This window comes from Neofelis nebulosa, chromosome 5 (genome assembly GCF_028018385.1).
Source record: "Neofelis nebulosa isolate mNeoNeb1 chromosome 5, mNeoNeb1.pri, whole genome shotgun sequence".
Classification (NCBI taxonomy): Eukaryota; Metazoa; Chordata; class Mammalia; order Carnivora; family Felidae; genus Neofelis; species Neofelis nebulosa.
Window position 1 is genome coordinate 110,037,178 of NC_080786.1, and position 23,070 is coordinate 110,060,247.

Sequence of the window (23,070 nt, forward strand, 5' to 3'; positions counted from 1 at the left end):
TGAATTTTAACCTATATGACATTTAATCCAAAGAAATTACATATAAACCCATTTTAATATTTTATTTAAAAAAAATTTTTAATGTTTATTTTTGAGAGAGAGAGAGACAGAGACAGAGTGTGAGCGGAGTAAGGGCAAAGAGAGAGGGAGACACAGAATCCAAAGAAGGCTCCAGGCTCTGAGCTGTCAGCACAGAGCCCGACACAGGGCTCAAACCCACAAACCATGAAATCATGACCTGAGCCAAAGTCCGATGCTCAACCGACTGAGCCACCCAGGCAACCCTTAATATTTTATTTTAAACCTAAATGCCCAACCATAATGGCCGACTTATGTAAATAATGATATTAGCTAAACTGTTGGGCAGACTTTTATAATTCAGTTATGAAGACTATTTAACACAGAAAAATATTTGTATGCTAAATAAAAAAACACAGATACAAATTACATATTATCTGTGTTCATAGCTATGTGGTTTTAAAAAAACCAGGAAGAAAATATACCAAAATGCTAATGCGTACCATATTCAGATGATAGAATTATAGATTCTTTGCATAGATTTTCTTTGTCTAGATTTTAGTTTCTAAAAACAATGATGTCCTTTATATTTATAATGGAAAATATATAAAACTATATTATTTTGCTGGCATGCTAATATTTACAACTGTGTGGTACTAGCCTAAAATACACTTTTCAGAAGAAATTAAAATACTGTATCTAATTGTTCTGAGAAAGATTTAGGTAATATTCCAAACTCCACACTTAGGCATTTTTTTAAAACTTCCACACCAGAGGATAGAAAGACAAACTAGAAAAGGCACAAAGTGAATTAGAATACATCAAGAAACTATGTCATCAAATCTTCAGGACCTTTTATAACTAAATCAAAAAGTAATAGAAGCTGGACGAGGTCACAAGAAACCATTTGCACAAACAAGAAATGTCACTCCAAAGCCCTGGAGAGGCAGTGGAAATGAAATTCTCCTGGGAAGATGATGCCTCAGCCTCCTCCAGCAATCTTTTAGAAAATGCTCAAAAGTCCTTATATGAAAAAGAACATCTCTCTTTACAAAAGTCCAACAAGTTGTAGTTGCAAAGGGCTATGCACTCTCACATACCTTGTTCAAATCCAAACTCAAGTTCATCTATAAAATGTACCTAATATCACCTACACTACTAGATGGTGATCAGGATTAAATGTTAGGGATTAAGCCCAGGAAATAATAGACAAGCAATATTATTTCCTTAGTTCTATCTTCCTTCTTCCCTTAGTTGGTATTTCTCAAAGTGTAGAATACTGCCATTGCATCAAAATCACTGGATGTTTGTAGCAAAGTCTGATTCCACAGTTCCCAGAGGCATCCTGTATTTTTATCAAATAGTCCAGGCGATTCTCAGACACTAAGCTTAAAGACCATTAAAATTAAGCAATCTTAATATGTTTAACTACTTGTTGATGAGCCTTAGCCTCAAAATAATTTAAAAATATTTTTCCCCATATACATATTTTACAAATTTGAAGATGGCCCTCAAGTCTAAGAAAGGACTTTTTTTTTGTTTTTGTCTGTCTGTTTTTTTTTTTTAATTTTTTTTTTTTTAACGTTTATTTATTTTTGAGACAGAGAGAGACACAGCATGAACGGGGGAGGGGCCGAGAGAGAGGGAGACACAGAATCGGAAGCAGGCTCCAGGCTCTGAGCCGTCAGCCCAGAGCCCGACGCGGGGCTCGAACTCGCGGACCGCGAGATCGTGACCTGAGCTGAAGTCGGACGCTTAACCGACTGAGCCACCCAGGCGCCCCTGTCTGTTTGTTTTTGAGAGAGAGTGCAAGTGATCAAGGAGCCGAGAGAGAGAATCCCATGAGGGGTATGGAGAGAGAGAAGCAGGGCTCCCCTGAAGCAGGCCTCAAGCTCACCTGATGTGGGGCACGAACTCATGAACCAAGTGATCATGACCCTAGCTAAAGTCAGATGCTTAATGACTGAGCCACCCAGCACCCCTACACTCTTTAAGTTAAAACTCCAAATTCCTTGGGGCTCCTGGGTGGCTCAGTTAGTTAAGCATCTGACTTCGGCTCAGGTCATGATCTCACAGTTGAGTTCAAGCCCTGCGTCGGGCTCTGTGCTGACAGCTCAGAGCCTGGAACCTGCTTGGATTCTGTGTCTCTCTTGCTCTCTGACCCTCCCCCACTCACATTCTGTGTGTGTCTCTCTCTCAAAAATAAAAAAAACATTAAAAAAATTTTTAAACCCCAAATTCCTTGACCCATTCCCCACTCACACTCTGTGTCTCTCTCTCTCAAAAATAAATAAACATTAAAAAAAACTTCTTAACTCCAAATTCCTTGACCCATTTTCCTAAGAGAATGCTTTTAGCATCAGTCTTCATCTCTAAAGCCTCTCCAGTCTCTTCATATGTCCATTTAGGGATAACTAAAACTAGATTGTAATCCATTCTGGCTCAAAAAGAAAAGAGTGCTTACTAAATGGCCCCATGCTAGCCTAAACCCATTTAAAATTAATAAGGCAAAGACAGTCAAGTAAAATTGATAGTATCTTAAGATAGCAGTTTTTTACTTCCAAGCATGACAGAATGTGTGTACCTTATGTCCCCATCAAGAAATACTTGTTACAGATCTCAATATCTAACTTCTAATTAGATTTTCATTTCTAATGTTGGTATGTGATCCAAACTAACAACCAAAAAAGAAACACTTGAAATTGATGGAAGTAAGTTGTACAAGTTTATAATAAACAACGGCGTTCTTTACATAAAAGTCAATTCTTAAAACCCTCAAACTTCAAAACACAAAAATAAATTTCCATTTATACATTTCCCCCTTCCAGTTCCAAAAGTGATTATTTTAAAGTATTCGTCATGTAAAATTTAGCTGAATCAAGTAAGTAACAACCGCCCAATGCAAGTATCAGTGTAACACACAGATTTCATATTAACCGCTTTCGTATTCCCCTTTTGCTTCTTTTCTAGATAAAAGCAGAACACTGTAAATGTTCTCACTAAAAAATTCTAACCAAAGATACTGGCCTTTTCAAGTAATTCAAAAAAGGTGAATCAAGAGAAACTCCTGAGACACAGCAGGCTCCAGTGTGTCACAGGAGCCCCTAACCATAAGCCTCATCAGTTCATCACACTGAAGATGGACCCACCGGTGCTATTCATGCAGATAAGCACAATCGCCCTTACCAGATAAGCTACAAACACTCCACTACCAACCATTTAGGTCAGAACATTTTTCAGTTTTTAGCATAGTAATCTCCCCTCTCCGGAGAGGCTAACTTAAACACACTCATTAGCATCTTTGGTTACAAGGGCAATACAGTGCATAGATGTTGTTAATAATGGTTCTCCCATGGCTATGTAAAGATTGGAATAAATCCTGTAGGTAGATATAAATGCAACCTGCATTTTCTAAGCTCCTTACAAATCATTATATAAAGTCCAGCTCTTTCTGAAATTTTGTACATATCGGTAGCAGCAATATCTCCATGGGGCCTCCCATAAACTGTCTCTAATGCAGAAAATGTGATTCCTCCAGTTCCTTCCAGGGCAAGCTAGGTCTCCAAGGGGCACACAAAGGACAAGAACATGTCCAGTTGGTTCTTCACAATAACTTCATCCGGATGTAGCTTGTGGGGTAAATAATGAGCCAGGGTCATTTCCCAGGCATCAACAAGATACACTCCAACCCCTGAGAACATCTTCCGAAGGATGGTGTCCAGCTGGAAGTTGTACCAGTCACTGTTGAAAAGGCTCACTTCAGGCCCCAGCTCTTGGGCATTGGCTGTCCGGATGACTATCACAGTCTTAGGGCTTCGATCCAGGAGCTGGACCACTGCTCGACGGATATTCCTGAGCCGCCGGATATACACTTCCAAAGGGAAGGTGCTGAAATGAGACCATATAGCTATGGCAACCACTGTGTTCTTCCCTCCCACGATGCCATTCAGCTCATTTGCCACATAACGAAGCTCACTGCTAAAGACAGTTGTAAAACGGATGGGTGGACCATGGCAGCGATATTTGAGCAGGATGTTGTGCTTCTGGTCCACCGCAAGGAAGGGACCCACATTCTTGGGACTACCCAAGTTAAACTCCACTAAATCTGAAACAAGGAAAATTCAAATTCATAAAAATGTTCAAAACAAGCACATATATTATGATCATGTTTTACTCAGTGGCTTAAGAGAACTTTTTTTTTTTAAATAAAAGTACCACAAAAGTACAACAAAAAGGTCAACTGTAAAGGTAATACCTATTTCACTGGCCTCAATGGACCTTTGTTCTAACATATTATTTAAACCATCAGTAATAGATTCTATATGTATGTCTACATACCTCAGAAGCAAAATAACCTGTTTACTTCTAACCATTAGGTCAAAAAATCTTCCTGTAGGCACTGATTGCTAATATCTAAAAATCAATTTGGCATTTATACATCACTATTCTAACATATAAATACTATTTCTTCCAGGATGAAGGCTATAACTTGTGCTTTTTTAAGTAAACACGTAACAGTAACCAAATACTTTTTGAAATACATGAAAGAAACAAGCAACCCTGTTTCTTTTGACTTTCAATTTCACCCTATGGGTGGAAAATCATATTAATGTCTTACAGAATGTCTATCTCTGTCACAAGAATAACAAAGACAGCAGACAAGTTAGAATTCACTTTTCCCTCTCCTTTATCTAAGTTGTGTTTCAAAGTCCAGCTCTTCTGAGGTCTTCTGAAGGTCCCAGGAATCAGTCAGGATTTCTCTTTTGTTACTTCTAAAAAACCCTGTCTGTAAAACTCATCACTTAGCATATGCCCCATAAGGAAAGAGGGCCTGTCTCATATCCCTGAATGTTCCTACAAGTGCCTTACAGAGAACAGACTAAGTAACTTCTGGCAATCCAAGTCCATTAACACTTCCTAAGTACCTATTCAGGGCCAACCACTGTATTGCCACTAGCCAGCACTGCTCAGATGGATAAGTCACAGTCCTTGGTCTCAAGGAGTTTACAGCCAATACTGAAGAACTAACATCACACCCTAATTGTCCTACATTCTTAAGAGTTAAAGTTTTCACTCTTCTCTCCATGCAGTCCTAGTCTCCTCTTTCAGATCTTCGTACCTAAATCATTACTACTTAGCATTTGGCTCCAAAACTGAACAAGCTCAAGCTACCATTTTTTTCATTTGATTAAAATCAAGCACCAGCACAAGGCTTTATCAGGTGAAAATCTATCTGCAAAGGATACAGTGGAAAATAATTATGACACTCAATGTGATCACTGCTATGAATGGAAATATTGAGCTATGTCATTAGAACTTAAACAAACAACTACGGACTCCTGGAGGGCCCTGCCTAGTCAGCATCAAAACATGCTTAGCATTATGCCATACAAATTATATCCCTTTTCCTAGTTTTTAATTTATGCTTTATTGACCAAACTCAACTATGCTTGTGTCAATAAAAGAAACAAAAGCACAACAAAAACTGGAATTAACTTTCCACTTTTGGGGACCGTATCTATTTCTTCCTTTCCTTTGAAAAATTAAATCTGAAATGAGGTTGATGTAAAAAAAATAAAAGAGAAAAACAACACCAACAACAACTCACAACAAACTATGGGAATTTGCTTTATGGAAAGTCCTGCCCATGTACAGCCCTCAAAAATAGTTCCCATGGAATTATTTATCAGCTCTCTCAATTGTAAGCAGGGTCTTTATTTTTTTTTTTAATTTTTTTTTTAACGTTTATTTATTTTTGAGACAGAGGGAGACACAGCATGAATGGGGAAGGGTCACAGAGAGAGGGAGACACAGAATCTGAACCAGGCTCCAGGCTCTGAGCTGTCGGCACAGAGCCCGACGCGGGGCTCGAACTCACGGACCGCGAGATCGTGACCTGAGCCGAAGTCGGACGCTTAACCGACCAAGCCACCCAGGCGCCCCTAAGCAGGGTCTTTAGTACTGTTACCTGAGATTCATTCCTCCTCACTCCATCCACACCTTCCACAACGAGGAAAAGGCCCATTTGAATAAGGGAGGGCCTTCCAATGAGTGGGACTTTATTCCGAGTCTGGAGGGCACCCCAGGAGCCCAGCAATGACACCAGGAAGCTAAGAATGCTGGGACTTACCAAGACTCCCTCAGTAGGAGCCAGCTCATCTCAGAATCATATCAATGGAATGCCCAGCAGATGACACCAGAAAGGCTATATACTGCATGGATGTATTAAAATGGACCACAGTCGGGGCGCCTGGGTGGCGCAGTCGGTTAAGCGTCCGACTTCAGCCAGGTCACGATCTCGCGGTCCGTGAGTTCGAGCCCCGCGTCAGGCTCTGGGCTGATGGCTCGGAGCCTGGAGCCTGTTTCCAATTCTGTGTCTCCCTCTCTCTCTGCCCCTCCCCCGTTCATGCTCTGTCTCTCTCTGTCCCAAAAATAAATTAAAAACGTTGAAAAAAAAATTTAAAAAAAAATAAAAATAAAAATAAAATGGACCACAGTCTGTTTGGCTGCTTCCTTCCAGTTAAATCTATTTTAAACTTGAAGTCTGACTAAACAGAACTAGGAGAGAAACAACTGAAAATGTCCACCTCTGTTTTATAGCCCACAATATCAGAAGTAAAAGACACCTATAAGGTGATTCTGTCCAGCTGCCCCATTGCACATGGAGAAATAAAGCCCTGGGAAGTAAATAACATGTCCAAGGTCACACAGCTCATCAGTGGTATGAACTTCAATTCCAGTGCTTCCATCAATACATCACAACCCCACCATGGATCAGAAACCATCACACCTCTCTCCAGGGTCAGGACACCTGTTTAGTCCTACAGAGAAATAACTACTTCCTCACCTGATGCCCTTCCTCAGGCTCTGGAGTGAAGAAAGCTGATTTTGTGCATGCGGAAAAGAATTATGAAACAAAATGCAAAGTACCAACCTGGAACAAACGTAGTAAGGTATTCAAACCATTGCCTGATTGTTGAGTCACCAAACAAATACACCACTTTTCTTTGTAAGCATTCTGTAATGTTGTCAGGGTCATTAAACTGGCGCATCTTAAACTTTCTGGGCCTCCACTGATCTTTATAATAATACCCAGAAGGAAAAGTTCCTGAGCCATGAGATAGTTCTAGATTGTTTGTTTCTGAAAAGAAAAAGGAAACAAAATTAGATATTCTGAAAGTCTCCTCCAACTAACCATACATGGAAAATGTTCCAAGAAACAAAATTATGGCCCTATATCTGTTAGCCTGCTGGTATATGGGTAACATTTCCTGCCATCACATCTCAAAGAAATCCCAGACTTTCCCCTTGCTACAAAAGGTTCTCCTTTGCACAAAAATAGGAAGATGTGAAATGTGTGTGAGGGTATTATTTGTGGACAGAGGCGAAAAGGGGACTTTGGGCATTCCCTCTGATTATGCATGTTTTTATCAAAGCCAAAAATAAAGGCAGGCAAATACCATGGAAATGTGTAGACATTAAACATTGTCTAGCATTTTCCCGGAATAAGTTTCTCATCCAAAAGCCTATGAGGCAATAACACCTTAAATTCATATTTTACATATGCATAGTAATATTAGTCCACTGTTCCTCAACCTAATAAAAGGAAAATTTTAACCCATGGGTCCCCGCAATCAAATAGTAATTCAGATAACCACCACTTAATACAGCGAAGAAACCAAATACACACACTCTAAAGAACTATTCCCCACGTTACAAAAGGTTCAGAAGAATGTACAAATATTACAATGAGCAATATTTAAAATGCCACAGCAGTGTGTACTCATGGTTGTAGCCCAGCTACACATGACACCAGAGGCAGGACACCCTTCAAGGGAAAGTCAACATCCTTCTTCCCTAACACCTCCCTTGGAAAATGCTGTTGTAGAAACAACACACTTTAAGTGCTTCAAAATAAACAGACAGGGATGGCTAGTATTTCTTGAGAGTTTACTCTGCAATTAAATATATTATCTCATATGATGCTCACAATAACCCTTTAAAGTTGGTCCTAGTGTTAACCCTGCCTTTTGGAACAGCAACTTGACTTAGATCCAGAGCTAACAAGCAGCAAAGCCAAGACCTGATCCAAGCAGGTGAGCCCCAAAGCCCATGGTCTAACCACTGTGCTATATATACCACGTCTCAAAAACAGAGTTTTGTAGATGTCAGCCATTTTCTTTTTGGATTTTTTCCTGAAGGTGTACGCTTACTTGTTTCTAACACTCAAATCTACAATCTTCAAAAACCATCAATTATTTTACATCACTTCCTTACACACCCCAAAGCTTAAACCTTGATCATAATCCAGTAATTCTCCAGTCTCACCTGTTAAACCACAATTCAGAATCCAAATGTTTATACAACTCAGAAATCTAAATTTAAACCCCATATTTGTGACTATTTTCAGCTTATTATCTTGATATTATAATACTCAAAATTATTTTGGTTTTATTCCCTTCAAAGAAGATGCCCTATTTGACAGATAGTGCATATTTAACCTTTTAATTCAGCCATCTGCTAATTCTTTGAAGGTTCAGGGCCTAAGCTGAAAAGTAAACAGCATTTTTAAAAGCTTTACTTGGAAAATGTTATTGTCAAAGAAAAGAAAAGGGGGGGGTGTAAATATTTATTTGGCTTATTCATAAACAGTTTCTCCACATATTACCAAGTATGACTTTACTATGTTACCACATCTTGCCCAAAGCTTCCTCATTATATCATCATGTCAAGGTTATACAGACAGGGAGCTCCAGAGCAGACACCTGGGGCCCAAAGAAAACATCTACTAGAAGGGGAATTAAAAGTGATTTTGAAGTTACACTTTTTACCATGGTTAATTCAGGAGATTTGGCTATTCTGTGCCAAATACATGTTATAAAGGAAAGTGTATATCACACAGGAAACAATTACCATTTCCATTCAAATGTTAATTTTATTTACTACCAGAGTTAAGTCAAGCAAAGCAAATCAATTACTGAACTGACATTAATTCTTCACACATGCAGCACTAGATAACAGAGCAGATTTTTAAAGTGTAATGCATGTACCTACATTGCCCTCTTATGGTCAGCGGAGACAAAAACATTTCTTACTTTATTAAGACTTTAAGCAGTCTGAAGTTCTTTAAAAAGACCGCATTTCTTGGAACTTGGAATGCATTTTCACATAAGATATGAAAGTCTCTTAAATCAATAATATAACCCCTAATGAACTATACATGTGGAATAAAAATAGTTTTGTGGGTTTTTTTAATTTATTTGAGAGAAGGGGAGAGAGAAAGAAAGCAGGAGAAGGGCAGAAAAAGAGGGAGACAATCCCAAGCAGGCTCCTCATCGTCAGCGCAGAGCCTGATGCGGGCCTCAAACTCACAAACCATCAGATCAGTCAGACACTCAACTGACTGAGACACCCAAGCACCCCAAAAATAGTTTTAAAACAAAACAGAGTTATTGCTTAGATTTTACAGTTTTCTTAAATACTGATGGTGAAGGAAGTAGTTTTTGTGGATGGTTATCAAAGGCAGATAAGATCTTTATGCAAAATCAGAAGGGATAGCTTCAATTATCTGCAAGTTAAGGTCCCTGCTTCTCTAAAATGTCTTGGCTTCTCTTTAAAACTCATAGCTTATAGTTTCCTCCAAAGGGTGTCATCCCATGTCATTCATTAGCCAAAACGAGGACTATTTGGACCACAAATTGGACAAAACAAGGGAAGAGCAGAGAAAAAAACTTCCCTCAACTATCTAGAAAGAGCTGGGTGAGAGGGAGACAGTGTGAATTAAGAGTGGGAGGTGTGAGTGAGTGCATGTTAGTGCACACGTCCCTTAACTTCATAGCATAGAATTATCTGTAGAAGTAAGAAAAGTAAAAGGCAGGCCAATGGGGAGTATATAGTTCATGAGAAAAAAAACAAGACAAGACAAAGAAAGAGAGTCAAACAATTCCTCTCCTCAAGGAACACAATTAGCACCGAATGCTTGGGTGCCATCTCAGGGAGATGAGAAATGAGGACAGCGTGTGTCGAGCTGTTCAGGTACAACTTGTCAAGCACTGGGACTATGAGAAGTCCTGGCTACACAGCAGTTATTATAGCTTGAGTTTACCCTTGAGTCTCCCCCTGGAAAACCTTGGGACTTTAATTTTTTTCTTTATACTTTAGTCCCCTAAAACCTAAGCATTTTTCGGAGGGAAGCTAAACAGGTACAGGTAGAAATACCTATAGATTCAAAGAATGCTGAAAGGACCTCAGATAATGGCTAGTCCAAATGTCTTTTAAAGGTGAAGACGGTACGTCACAGACGGACTTGCCGAAGTTTCCCAGAGAGCCGTAGAGCCAGCTAGTGGTAAAGGTGGTCCTGTTTACAAAGGCATACATTTCACTACTGATACAGTTGTGGGGAGCTTCCTACCCCCAAATGTATCAGTCAGTTGGATTTTACATAGCATATGAGCCCTTTGATTTTCTAAGTTAACCAAATAAAATGTATTCCGTACCAAGTATTTTTTCCAACTGAAGGTGGTTGTCTTTAAAATAGCTTTGTCCAGGGGCGCCTGGGTGGCTCAGTCGGTTGGGCGTCCGACTTTGGCTCAGGTCACGATCTCGCGGTCCGTGAGTTTGAGCCCCATGTCGGGCTCTGGGCTGATGGCTCAGAGCCTGGAGCCTGCTTCCGATTCTGTGTCTCCTTCTCTCTCTGCCCCTCCCCCGTTCATGCTCTGTCTCTCTCTGTCTCAAAAATAAATAAAACGTTAAAAAAAAAAATTAAAAAAAAAAAGAACTGAATTCTTCTTATAAAAAAAAAAATAAAAAAAATAAAAAATAAAAAAATAAAATAGCTTTGTCCAGAGGTGCCTGGGTGGTTCAGTCGGTTAAGCATCCGACTCTTGGTTTTGGCTCAGGTCACGATCTCACAGTTCCCTGAGTTCAAGCCCTGCTCGGGCTCTGCACTGACAGTACGGAACTTGCTTGGGATTCTCTCTCTCTTCCCCCCTACTCAAAATAAATAAATAAACCTTTTTTTAAAAAAAAGTAGCTTTGTCCACTTTGTTGTGATAGCACCTTTCCATTTTCTAAACAACCTCAGAGTGAGGTCTCATCCATCAAATCATTAGTATGGCTTTCATCGAACAACATAAAACACTATTTTATCATTCACTCCACCATTTGGATGCATTTAGAAACTAGAGAGTTGATGAACTCCACTACTGCAGACAAACCCAAACATTAAGACATCCTCCCCCACACCTCCCAAGCATATTAAAGGATAGCAGAAAAAGGGCTAGACTCGAGTCAGAGGTCCTGGTTTATGTCTGACTCCACGTCTCCAATAGGAGACCCCAGAAATCACTTAAAACTCTCATCTTACTCATCTCCTGTATTCTCAGAGTCTAGTCTAGCATCAGACACAGAGCAGATGTCAAAATGATGACGTATCAGTCTCTAGACCTTGCTTCAATTACCTATAAAATGGGTAAATTACTAGTTATTTTGAAGGGCTGTTGTGAAAGTTCAATACTGTAGTAGTATTAATAGTTTTTAATCATAAAGGGCAACACTGGAATGCTAGAAATATTCTATATATTCTAAACATTCTATATCTTTGTATGGGTGGTAGTAATTGTATTAGTTTTCTATTGGTGCATGGCAAATCACCACAAACTTAGTGACTTAAAAACAAGAGACATTTAATATCACATAGTTCTGCCAAGAGTCCAGGGCAAGACATAGCTGAGTTCCCTGCTAAGGGTCTCGCAGGTTGAAATCGGGTTGACAGCAGGACTGTGTTCCTTTCTGTAGACAAAAGAAATCTGCTTCCAACCCCATTCAATTACTGGGCAGATTCAGTTCCTTGTGGTTATAATACTGAGTTTCTTGTTTCCTTGGTCACTGTCAGCCAGGGAATGCCCTTCAGCTCCTAGAAACTGTCTATATTTCTTGCCACATGGCCTCCTCCATCTTTAGAGCCAGCAACAAAGAATCCCGCTCACATGGAAGCCTTCTCACACTTTGAATCTCTTCAAGAAGAACTCGGTCCCTATTGAGGGCTTATCCAATTAAGTCAGGTCTGCCCAGGATAGTATCTCTTTTTTTAAAGTCATGGGAGTGATATACTATCACATTTACAGGTCCTTCCCACACTCAAGAGAAAAAGAATTATATAAAGGCATGGATCAGTGGGAGTCATCTTAGAATTCAGCCTACCACAGTTACAGATACAAATGTAAAATTCCATTGTGCTATATATTTGCAATCCACGTGCTATACTGTACATAAGATACACCTCAAAAGATAAAGAAAAGGGGAGCCTAGGTGGCTCAGTCAGTTGAGTGTCCAACTTTTGATTTCAGCTTTGGTCATAGTCCCAGGGTTGTGGGCTTGAGCCTGGGTCCTGCAACGGTCTCTGTGCTGAGTGTGGAGCCTGCTTGGGATTCTCTCTCTCTCTCTCTCTCTCTCTCTCTCTCTCTCTCTCTCTCCTTCTGGCCCTCTCTCCCACTGGCTCTCTTTCTCTCTAAAATATAATTAATTAGTTTTTTAAAAAGATAAAGAAAATAGCAAAAGGCTACAAAGATGTTAATGCTTATTCTGTTGCTATTAAATCTAGTTTTATCCCAAACTCTCAGTAAGCTTCCCCCCAAAATACGAACTCTAGTTTAGTTGTTGATGAGGTTAGAAGCCATCAAGGCTTCTATCAGGCTATGATGATCTAGGGACCACAGTACAGGTGCTAATAAAAATTCAGCAGCAATTCTGACACTGGGAAAGCCTGTCAGAAACCAGATATTTATCCCTGATGAGCTATTTTCATCTAATTAAAAGCTATGTTTCTTTGCTTTTGACTGGAATTATACCCATGCATGGGGGAAGACAGGTAATCTCAAACAGTTCAGCAGACTAAATATGCATCTTAGAATAAGTTTAACTTGCAGGAAAATCAATTAACTAATACTTTTTTTAAATGTTGATAGGGAAATAAAACCCTTCAAAATATAGGATTCATAAGTAAAATAATAAATGTGGAAAGACTATGAACCCTTCCAAGTCTAGGTCAAATAACACACAAATGGGTGTGAAACATGTCAGAGAGTAAGGAAGTGCTTAAGGAAAAAAATGTGTATACACACACACACACACACATATATATTCACATATATGTATACATACACACACATATATATACACATATATACGTATCATAGGTACATATATACATTAGCATGTCAAAGGGGCATAGGAGCCAAATTGAAAAAGTTCCCAATTGCCAAAATTGAAGCAATTAGAGCAACAAAATAAATAACAGTTGAATTTGGTAATAATCCAAAAAATGAGATAAATAATCATGAGCCATGAGTCTATATGGACATAATTAAATAAATGGGAAAGAAGGGACAACTCTTCCTTACAGAAAAATTCCAATTAATAAATGTCTTAGAAATGAGAGATTAGAAAGTCACCATTAAATACCACCCAAATAATTGCTGCTGACAAGATCTATTAATGAATGCTAAAATTAGTGGGTGAAAGTATAAGCAGAAATAGGATGTTTACATCCTGATGGAATACAGAGACATCCAGGATGTCTTTGTATTAGTTTCCTGTGGCTACTATAACAGATTACCACATATTCAGTGGCTTAAAACAACACAAACTTATTCTCTTACAGTTTTGGAGGGAGGCCAGAAATCCAAAATCAGTATCACCGATACCAAATCCAAGGTATCAGTAAGGCCATGCTCTCTCTGGAGGAGCTAGGGAAGAATCTGTTCCCTTTCCTCTTCCACACCTGTATTCTTTGGCTCATGGCCTCTTTCTCCATTTGTTAAGCCAGCAGCATGGCATTTTCAAATTTCTCTCTACTTCCACTGTCACATTGCCTTCTGCTTTTGTATGAAATCTCCCTCTTCCTCCCTCTTAAAAGGACACTTGTGATTGCGTTTAGGGCCCACTCAGATTATCCGGATAATCTCTCCCCATCTCTAGACCCTTAGCTTAATCACACATGCAAAATTTCCTTTGCCATCTATATATAGCAACGTTCACAAATTTGAGGGATTAAGATCTGGATATCTTTGGGGGCCATTATTCAGCCTACCACAGTCTCAAAGTATCTCCCCAGGATACAGAGAAGAGAACCCTGACAGACACCACTTTAACCAGGTGATCAAATTTAACATTGTTAACAGAATATATTGACATCATGTACTCCCTTAAAAGGACACAACATCATTTCTGTGCTATTCTTCCAAAAATGCATACTCTCATTCGAATCATTAGAAAACATTTAAAAACCCAAATTTAGAAACATTCTAAAAAATATCTGACCAAAGTTCTTCAAAGTGTAAAGGTCAAGATAATGTCACAGAAGGAAGACTAAAGAAACATGGTGACTAAATGCAACCTGGGATTCTGCATGGGATTCTAAAACAGAAAAAGGACATTGGTGGAAAAACTCATGAAATCCAAGTAAACTCTACAGCTTAGTTAATGATACTGTACTGGTGTTAAAACCTTAGTTTTGGAAGTATTCTGTGGTTATATAAGATGTTAGCATAAGGGGAAGCTGGGTGTAGGCTATACAGGAACTTTGTACTATTTTTGTAACTTATTTTAAGTCTAAAATATTCCAAAAACAAAAAATATATATATTAAAAAAGAGAAAGAAAGGAATGAAGGGAGGAACATAGGGAAGGTGGGAGGCATGTGAGCCCTTGGTTTAGGGTCTTTGAGTGCGCCCTGCTGGTCACGAGAGTGAACTGCAGTGAAGTCCTCCAAGGCTGGGTGTCTTTGATGTTATGTAAAGCAACTGCCCTTCTCTTTTCCTTCCAGTAATGTACCTGCTCTGAGGCGGTCTTCTCAAAGCCAAGCTATTCTCCTATTGATTCACGGTTCCTTTCTTCTTCTAAAAATCCATCAAAAGTCTCACTAGTTCCAAAATCTGTCTTCTCTCTAAACAGAACAGTACATCACAAACCCACAAACACTTACTGGCTGAACATCGAGATCTGTCAGGTGCAGGTAAACCATCCAAAACTCCACCCGCTGACCATCCCACTAGACACCCAGGGATAAGGCAGCCACGCCAGAAGACTGGGGCTGGGGCAGAGAAGGATAGAGTATGAGGAGTGCAGAACTAGGGGGAATAGACACGGAGGTTGAGGCCCAGGCAAATAAAGGCAAATAAAAGTATTTCTGTTAATGATGTTTCATATATGAATCTTTTAAAATTAGTAACTCACTGGCTTCAAGTAAATAAATACAGCTTTCATTAGGAAAAGACTGAGATTTCTCGTGGGACATGATGGTGGAGAACAGAGATATATAGACTGGCAGTATCCTGGCTGTATCTGGGCCACAGACAATAATTTTATTTAGCCCACACAATACTTTAAATGTTTGCAATTGGATGCCAATGTTTTGAAATCTGGAGATATTACATTTAAAGATTAAGGATTAAGACTTCGGATTTTTGTTCATGGAAAAAAAAGAAACCCTATACATCTGAGCACATTTCTGCACAACAAAGCAGCAAGAGCTGTAGACAGGCTGTGCCTGCACTTAGGTTCTTCCCCCACCATTCACACAAGGCACGCCTATGACTAATACCCACCCTGGCTCGATTCACATGTATTACATGTCTAGGCCCTATGGCAATAGTGTTTGCCAGTATCTGTGCAATATCTACCATATATACTGTCATATATGCTTTCAACAGCTAAAAGGGCCTTGCCATCTGCATAAGTTTCCTTAATAATATTCACCCTTTCTTTCTAAAAGTCACCGTGGCTAAAACAGAACACATACATTTACTCTTCATTGTTTTACTTTTAACAATACCCAATGCCAATGGATCAAAATCACTTAGAAGGTTTGCTAAAACCCAGATGGCTAGGCCCCACGCCCGAGTTTCTGATTCAGTAGCCTGAGGTAAGACCTAAGAATCTGCAATTCTAGCTGATTCTGCTAATGCAGAGATCACACTTTGAGAAAACCAGAGTTCAGTAACATAATGCTTTTGATTTTAAAAATTCCCTTGCCGATTTCATACACGTTTCTTGGATAACTCTAGAGTGGTGATATCCGACAGAATTTCTGCAATGATGGATACACTACATTCCATATAAAATGCTGCCCAACATGGTAGCCACCAGCCACACATGGCTCCCGAGGATGTGTGACTTAAGAATTAAATTTTAGGGGAGCCTGGGTGGCTCAGTCAGTTAAGTGTCCGACTTTGGCTGAGGTCATGATCTCACAGTTTGTGGGTTCGAGCCCCGCATTGGGCTCCGTACTGACAGCTCAGAGCCTGGAGCCTGCTTCGGATTCTGTGTCTCCCTCTCTCTCTGCCCTTCCCCTGCTTGTGCTCTGGCTCTCTCTCTCTCTCTTAGAAATAAATAAACATTAAAAATTTTGTTAAAAAAAAAAATAATTAAATTTTAATTTTTAGTTAATTTTAATTAATTTAAATTTAAATAGCCATGTGTGGCTAGTAGCTACCATATCGGACAGTATAGCACCGAAGTCTCTTGAGCAGCCAACCAGAGAGGGGAAGGGGAAGAAGACAACTTTCACAGGAGTATAAATAGCAAAGCCCAAGATTATGCACATAAGGTCTGATTTATTTTAATTAAAAAGCTCTTTTAGTATTTTCAATCGTGCCCAGAAGTAACCATGGCATATTAAAAGGAGGAAAGAAGTTTTTATGACATTAGTGAAACCACAGAGCCTCAACCCATTTAGCAAGAAAAACAACAAATCATCAAGTTCATTCTTTTTACCTTTTATTCTCCTGGGAATCACAGTCACCCAATCAGGTCCGCTGGAGTTGACTGGCATTTTGATATTGACACCACTTTAAAAGGAATAAGAAGAATACAAGTTTAGATTTGAGAACATTTACTTTCTAATATGTATCTTCATTTGCAAATTAAAATAACAGGACTTCACAGAACCTTAAGATGAAATATTCTTATAAATGCTACTCAACACAATCAATTAATAAACTGGGTCTCTTAAAATAAGCAGGTTATGTGGATATATAAAGTGAATAGAAATTAAATAGGTTTTTAATTTTTCACCACATAGCCCTGAGAGTATAATCTCTAAAATGACAAATTCTGGTTTAAATTCTTTATTCCCCTTGGACTCAGAAAATGGCTCACACTGATGAGAATGTCCATTCTGTCACTATCTAATTTTCAGATTATAAATCTATGTAGCATTAAATCACAGGTCAGATTCCTTAGGCCTTGCCCAGAACAGAGATGAGTCCTACTAGAGACACTTGTCTCCAGATATGTGCTCTTTCAGGACTTTGTTCACCATTGGTATGGCCCTGTAGTGTCTCTAAAACATACTCTTCAGTGACACAGATTGTGTTTCATTCACCTTTTGTCTCCAGCACTTAGTACAGGCCCTGGGCTAGAGTCCATGCTTGGACAATATTAGATGGAGGGCTGTGTGAAAAAGTGGGAGAGTGTGGAGTCCAGGGAAAAACTACTGGAAATTTGGTATAACTATGCCAGAAACTGGGTCACAACAATTACCTCTTACACTTAGGCCAAAAACAGACAAAAAAATATAATGCTAACTTTCCAAATTCTTGATATGTGAACTTGAATCACAATATTTTGTTTTATCAAAAATCAGTTCAAAAGAGATATGTTCTTAAATAATTCTTAAGCTTCTAAATGAACAAAGGAAAAAAAAGAGAGAGACCAAAAAACAGATAGTACAAAAAACTATGGAGAACTGATGGTCACCAGAGGGAAGGTGGGCAGGGAGATGAGTGAAATAGGTAAAGAAGATTAAAGAGTACACTTCTATTGATTAGCACTGAGTAATATATGGAACTGTTGAATCATAATCAATATTATACACATGACACTAATATAACACTGTATGTTAACCACACTGGAATTAAATTGTTTTAATAAAATAAAAATATAATTTTTAAGCTTCTACTATGGGCCCGGCACTGTCCTAGATGTCAGGGATGTAACAATAAACAAGACACACAGCATCTCCTCCTTCAGAGAAATGACATTCTAATGGGGAGGCAAGAAACAAGGAAGGCAGTGCAGCTGACCTTGAACAACATGTTTTGGTTTTTAGTTTTTGGGTTTTTTTGCTGCCTACAAGAGGATCATTTCTTTTTTTCAAACATTTTGGAAGTTTGCAGCCATTATTTCTTTATTTTTTTCTTAAACTAACATTCAATCTTTATTACACACACACACACACACACACACACACACACACACACACACACACAATTTATTTCATTCTTTCTCATTGCCAAGTAATATTCCATTGTATATATAAACCACATCTTCTTTATCCATTTGTCAGTTGATGGACATTTAGGCTCTTTCCATAATTTGGCTATTGTTGAAAGTGCTGCTATAAACATTGGGGTACAAGTGTCCCTAAGCATCAGTACTCCTGTATCCCTTGGGTAAATTCCTAGCAGTGCTGTTGCTGGGTTATAGGGTAGATCTATTTTTAATTTTTTGAGGAACCTCCACACTGTTTTCCAGAATGGCTGCACCAGTTTGCATTCCCATCAACAGTGCAAGAGGGTTCCCTTTTCTCCACATCCTCGCCAGCATCTATAGTCTCCTGATTTGTTCATTTTAGCCACTCTGACTGGCATGAGGTGGTATCTCAGTGTGGTTTTGATTTGTATTTCCCTGATAAGGAGTGACGTTGAGCATCTTTTCATTTCATGTGCCTGTTGGTCATCTGGATGTCTTCTTTAGAAAGTGTCTATTCATGTCTTCTGCCCATTTCTTCACTGGATTATTTGTTTTTCAGGTGGGGAGTTTGCTGAGTTCTTTATAGATTTTGGATACTAGCCCTTTGTCCGATATGTCATTTGCAAATATCTTTTCCCATTCCGTCGGTTGCCTTTTAGTTTTGCTGATTGTTTCCTTTGCAGTGCAGAGGCTTTTTATCTTCACAAGAACCCAATAGTTCATTTTTGCTTTTAATTCCCTTGCCTTTGGAGATGTGTCAAGTAAGAAATTGCTATGGCTGAGGTCAGAGAGGTTTTTTCCTGCTTTCTCCTCTAGGGTTTTGATGGTTTCCTGTCTCACATTCAGGTCCTTCATCCATTTTGAGTTTATCTTTGTGAATGGTGTAAGAAAATGGTCTAGTTTAATTCTTCTGCATGTTGCTGTCCAGTTCTCCCAGCACCATTTGTTAAAGAGACTATCTTTTTTCCATTCTTTCCTGCTTTGGATATTCTTTCCTGGTTTGTCAAAGATTAGTTTGCCATACATTTGTGGGTCCAATTCTGGAATCTCTATTTTATTCCATTGGTTCTATGTGTCTGTTTTTGTGCCAATACCATACCATCTTGATGATTACAGCTTTGTAGTAGAGGCTAAAGTCTAGGATTGTGATGCCTCCTGCTTTGGTTTTCTTCTTCAATATTACTTTGGCTATTCAAGGTCTTTTGTGTGAACAACATGGCTTTGAACTGTGCAGCTCCACTTATGCATGGATTTTTTCAATAAATGCAGTACAGTCCTGTAAATGTATTTTCTGTTCCTAATGATTTTCTTAACATTTTCTTTTCTCTAGCCTACTTTACTATAAGAATACAGTATATGTAATACATACAGCGTACAAAATATGTGTTAATCAACTGTTCTTACCAGTAAAGGTTCTGGTCAATGGTAGAATATTAGCAAAGTCTTTGGGAAGTCAAAAGTTATAGCAGATTTTTGACTGTGCAGGTGGTTGACACCTCTAAATCCTGAGACTTTTAAGGGTCAACTGTATGTTTAGAAAACAGTTTAAATAAGTTACATTTAGGAGAGAACATGACTTTTAAAACAGCACAAATAAACTGCTTTCATGGGAGAGCTTTAAGATAAGGAAAAAAAGAAAATTTGCCCTTTGTAATTTTCCTGTAAAAATGTTTAACCTCAATCTGGTCATGTAGAAACAATAAAGCAGCAAATCCAAATTAAGGGACATCTACAAAGCAGTGACATCAAAACCTTAATGTTGTGAAAAACATGCTAGAGGAGGCACCTGGGTGGCTCGGTCAGTTGGAGTGTCCGACTCTTGGTTTTGGCTCAGGTCATGATCTCTTCATGAATTTGAGACCCACATCTGGCTCTGCAATAGCAGGGTGGAGCCTGCTTGGGATTCTCTCTCTTTCCCTCTCTCTCTGCCCCTCCCCTGCTCACGCTGTCTCTGTCTCTCTCAAAATAAATAAACAAAAAATCAAACAAACAAACAAACAAAAAAACAAGCTAGAAACCTCATCCAAATTAAAGATTAAAGAGATAACTGAGGGTGCCTGAGTAGCTCAGTCAGTTGGTTAAGCGTCTAACTTTGGCTCAGGGCACAATCTCACATTTTGTGAGTTCGAGCCCCACATGGGCTGTCAGCACAGAGCTGCTGTCAGCACAGAGCCCCCTTCAGATCCTCTGTCCCCCTCTCTCTCTCTCTGTCTCTCCCAAAATAAATAAACAAAATTTAAAAGAAAGGATAACTAAACACATTGTAAGTAATCATAGGTTAGATTAGTTAAAATAAAAATGACAGCTATAAAGGACATTATTGGGACAATCAGAGAGACTTGAGTATGGACTGTATATTAAATAATAGTATTGTATTAATGATAAATGCCCCAAGTGTGATAAATATGTTACAGTTACATGTTGGAGAAAGCTCATGTGCCAGGAGATGCATACCCATGAGGTGCAACACCATGTTGTCTGCAACTTACTCTCAAATGCTCTGGGAAGGGGGATAATTATACATCAACAGACATATATATAAACACACATACAAAGAGAAAGAGAGAGAAAGCAAATGTGGCAAAACATTAACAATGGTGAATCTAAGTTAAAGCTATATGGATGCTCATTTTTATTATTCTTGCAGTGTTTCTAATGATTTGAAAGTTTTTTTAAGCACAAAGTTAGAAAGAAGAAAATATGAAATGATGCTAAAATATATGGGAAGCTTTTCATGTGAGAACCTCATTCTTTCAAAAAGCCTTCCTTTATATTAATAGAATCTTTTAAGCAAAGTACTGTTGTTCTTTCTAAAACCAACATTTTTTAGGAGTAAAGAACAAAGATTAGATCACCTTAATTGTCCAACTGTTATTTAGAGAGCCAAAGACCAAAGCTAAGCTTAATCCTTTCTGAATTAAGCAATGCTATGAGCCACCAAGGAAAAAAGGTAAAAACGGGTATCAGCTTAACATATTCAGGCCATGAGCTCAAAACAGCATACCCAAGGACATCTCAAAAAATCAATTTCAATCTTCTTATTTTTAGTTAGCTGGTGTAAAATTTTAGAATTCTAATAAACAATGCAAGAAAAAAAATCAGTAGCAGAACTCTCAGATGTTTGATTCCCAAAAATGTTACCTCAAGCAACATCTTATCAGCAAACTTCTAGGTAAGTATAATTTCTTAATGATTCTACTACAAAGTGCCATCAGTCAGCCTCATCCAGGATGTGCAAGTAAGGACAGAGACATAATTATTTCATCCTTCACGATTCACAGGTGTTTTCTGGTTTTAATGGTAGGATTTAGTGTCAGGAATATTCTTAAATTTTACACTTACTCTCTAATTTTTCTCCCACTTTTTTCCACATGGAATTTCAGTAAGTTATAAGCTGTGCTTCCTCTTTTTTGCTAAGCCACTAAGGAGACTGACAACACAACCCTAAAGGGGAGGAACTGAGCAGTCTTCACACATAGGCAAAAAGTACACAGACCTGAAATCATCTCTTCACCGTCATTGATAAATAACGTGCCTGAAATTGAACCCAGGATTAAAACTAAAGCTAAAGTCCTTGTATACTCAGCCACATGACAAACTAGACAGTTTTCTGAAGAACAGTACAGTAAATACATTGAATAGTGCTCCCTCTGCTGGCATCTAAGAGCATCCCTCTAAAAGCATGGCATCAGTCCAGCAAACATGTATTTAAAACTGATACGACCAAAAGCAGACTCCAGAAATGAAAAATCAGAGCTTTGTTTGAGAAGCTCCTACATACGTTATAGTAGGAACATTTCCCTCACTGAGTAAGAAGTGGGCATAAAACAAAATTTTTACAGTTGCCCAGAGGTACTCAACAAAACTACCTCTCCACCAAGGAGTATTTTTAAGTATTTATTTCAATAAAAAAATAAAAGGTATTTTTACATTCTGTCAAGTAATTGGACTTTTTGGCCATATGGCTTTTATAATTTTTTTCCTTAGGCATGCTACTTTACTTCAGAACTGTACGAAATGTTGAAGAAAACATTTAATCCATACTGATCCCATACATTCCACTCTGCACATTATTCCACATATTGATCATTATGCTGAAAAAGTTTTACACTTATGTTCCACAAGAGAAATTTGTACACAATAATGCAAAAATTTCCCTAACTGTTAATTTAAAAAACATAGTTTGCTGTGATATTCCTGGTTTCCCATGTTGATCGTTAAGTCAACCCAGCAATGTTGTCATATTCATAGTCCTTTTCCTATCAGTATATGATTTTAACAACTGATAATATGTCACTTAAAAATGTTTTTAAAGTTTATTTATTTATTTTGAGAGAGAGAGAGAGAAAACCCAAGCAGGAGAGAGACAGGAAAGAGAGAATCCCAAGCAGGCTCTGCACCGTCAGCACAGAGCCCAAAGCAGGGCTCAATCTCACAAACCGTGAGATCATGACCTGAGATGAAACCAAAAGTAGGCTGCTTAACTGACTGAGCCACCTAGGTGCTCCTGAAATTTTTTTAGCTTATTAGACATGAAGATAAAACAGTGTCCTGACTACAAGACCTCTTGTCACCCTGTTCTTGGGCGATGTTTTTCATCTGTTCTGTGAATAAGTGATCTTTCTTATATAGTTATCCATGTGCTATGTAGTTCTGAAGTAAAACATAAATCTGAGGGTAAAAGGTCTTTAATTTGAACTAGAAGAAGCTCTAAGCTTCACTTTCTAAAAACTATTCACGAGGGGGCACTGGCTGGCTCAGTCACTGGAGCATGCAACTCTGGATCTTGGGGTTGTGGGTT

The 23,070-nt window shown here is 38.6% G+C and overlaps 1 protein-coding gene across 3 annotated transcripts in view; it reads right to left on the reverse strand.

Annotated features, from left to right (window-relative positions):
- Nucleotides 1-1,800: 1,800 nt before the first annotated feature.
- The window catches only part of NXPE3 (neurexophilin and PC-esterase domain family member 3), a 47,651-nt gene continuing 26,381 nt past the window's right edge, over nucleotides 1,801-23,070 (reverse strand). For all 3 annotated transcript variants that reach the window (XM_058731536.1, XM_058731535.1, XM_058731534.1), the window contains 3 exons: nucleotides 16,791-16,864; nucleotides 6,953-7,159; nucleotides 1,801-4,123 (listed from right to left, as the gene is read on the reverse strand). In XM_058731536.1, the coding sequence (XP_058587519.1) occupies nucleotides 3,573-4,123; nucleotides 6,953-7,159; nucleotides 16,791-16,864 (832 nt within the window). In that variant the 3' untranslated portion in view covers nucleotides 1,801-3,572. The remainder of the gene's footprint in view (nucleotides 4,124-6,952; nucleotides 7,160-16,790; nucleotides 16,865-23,070) is intronic.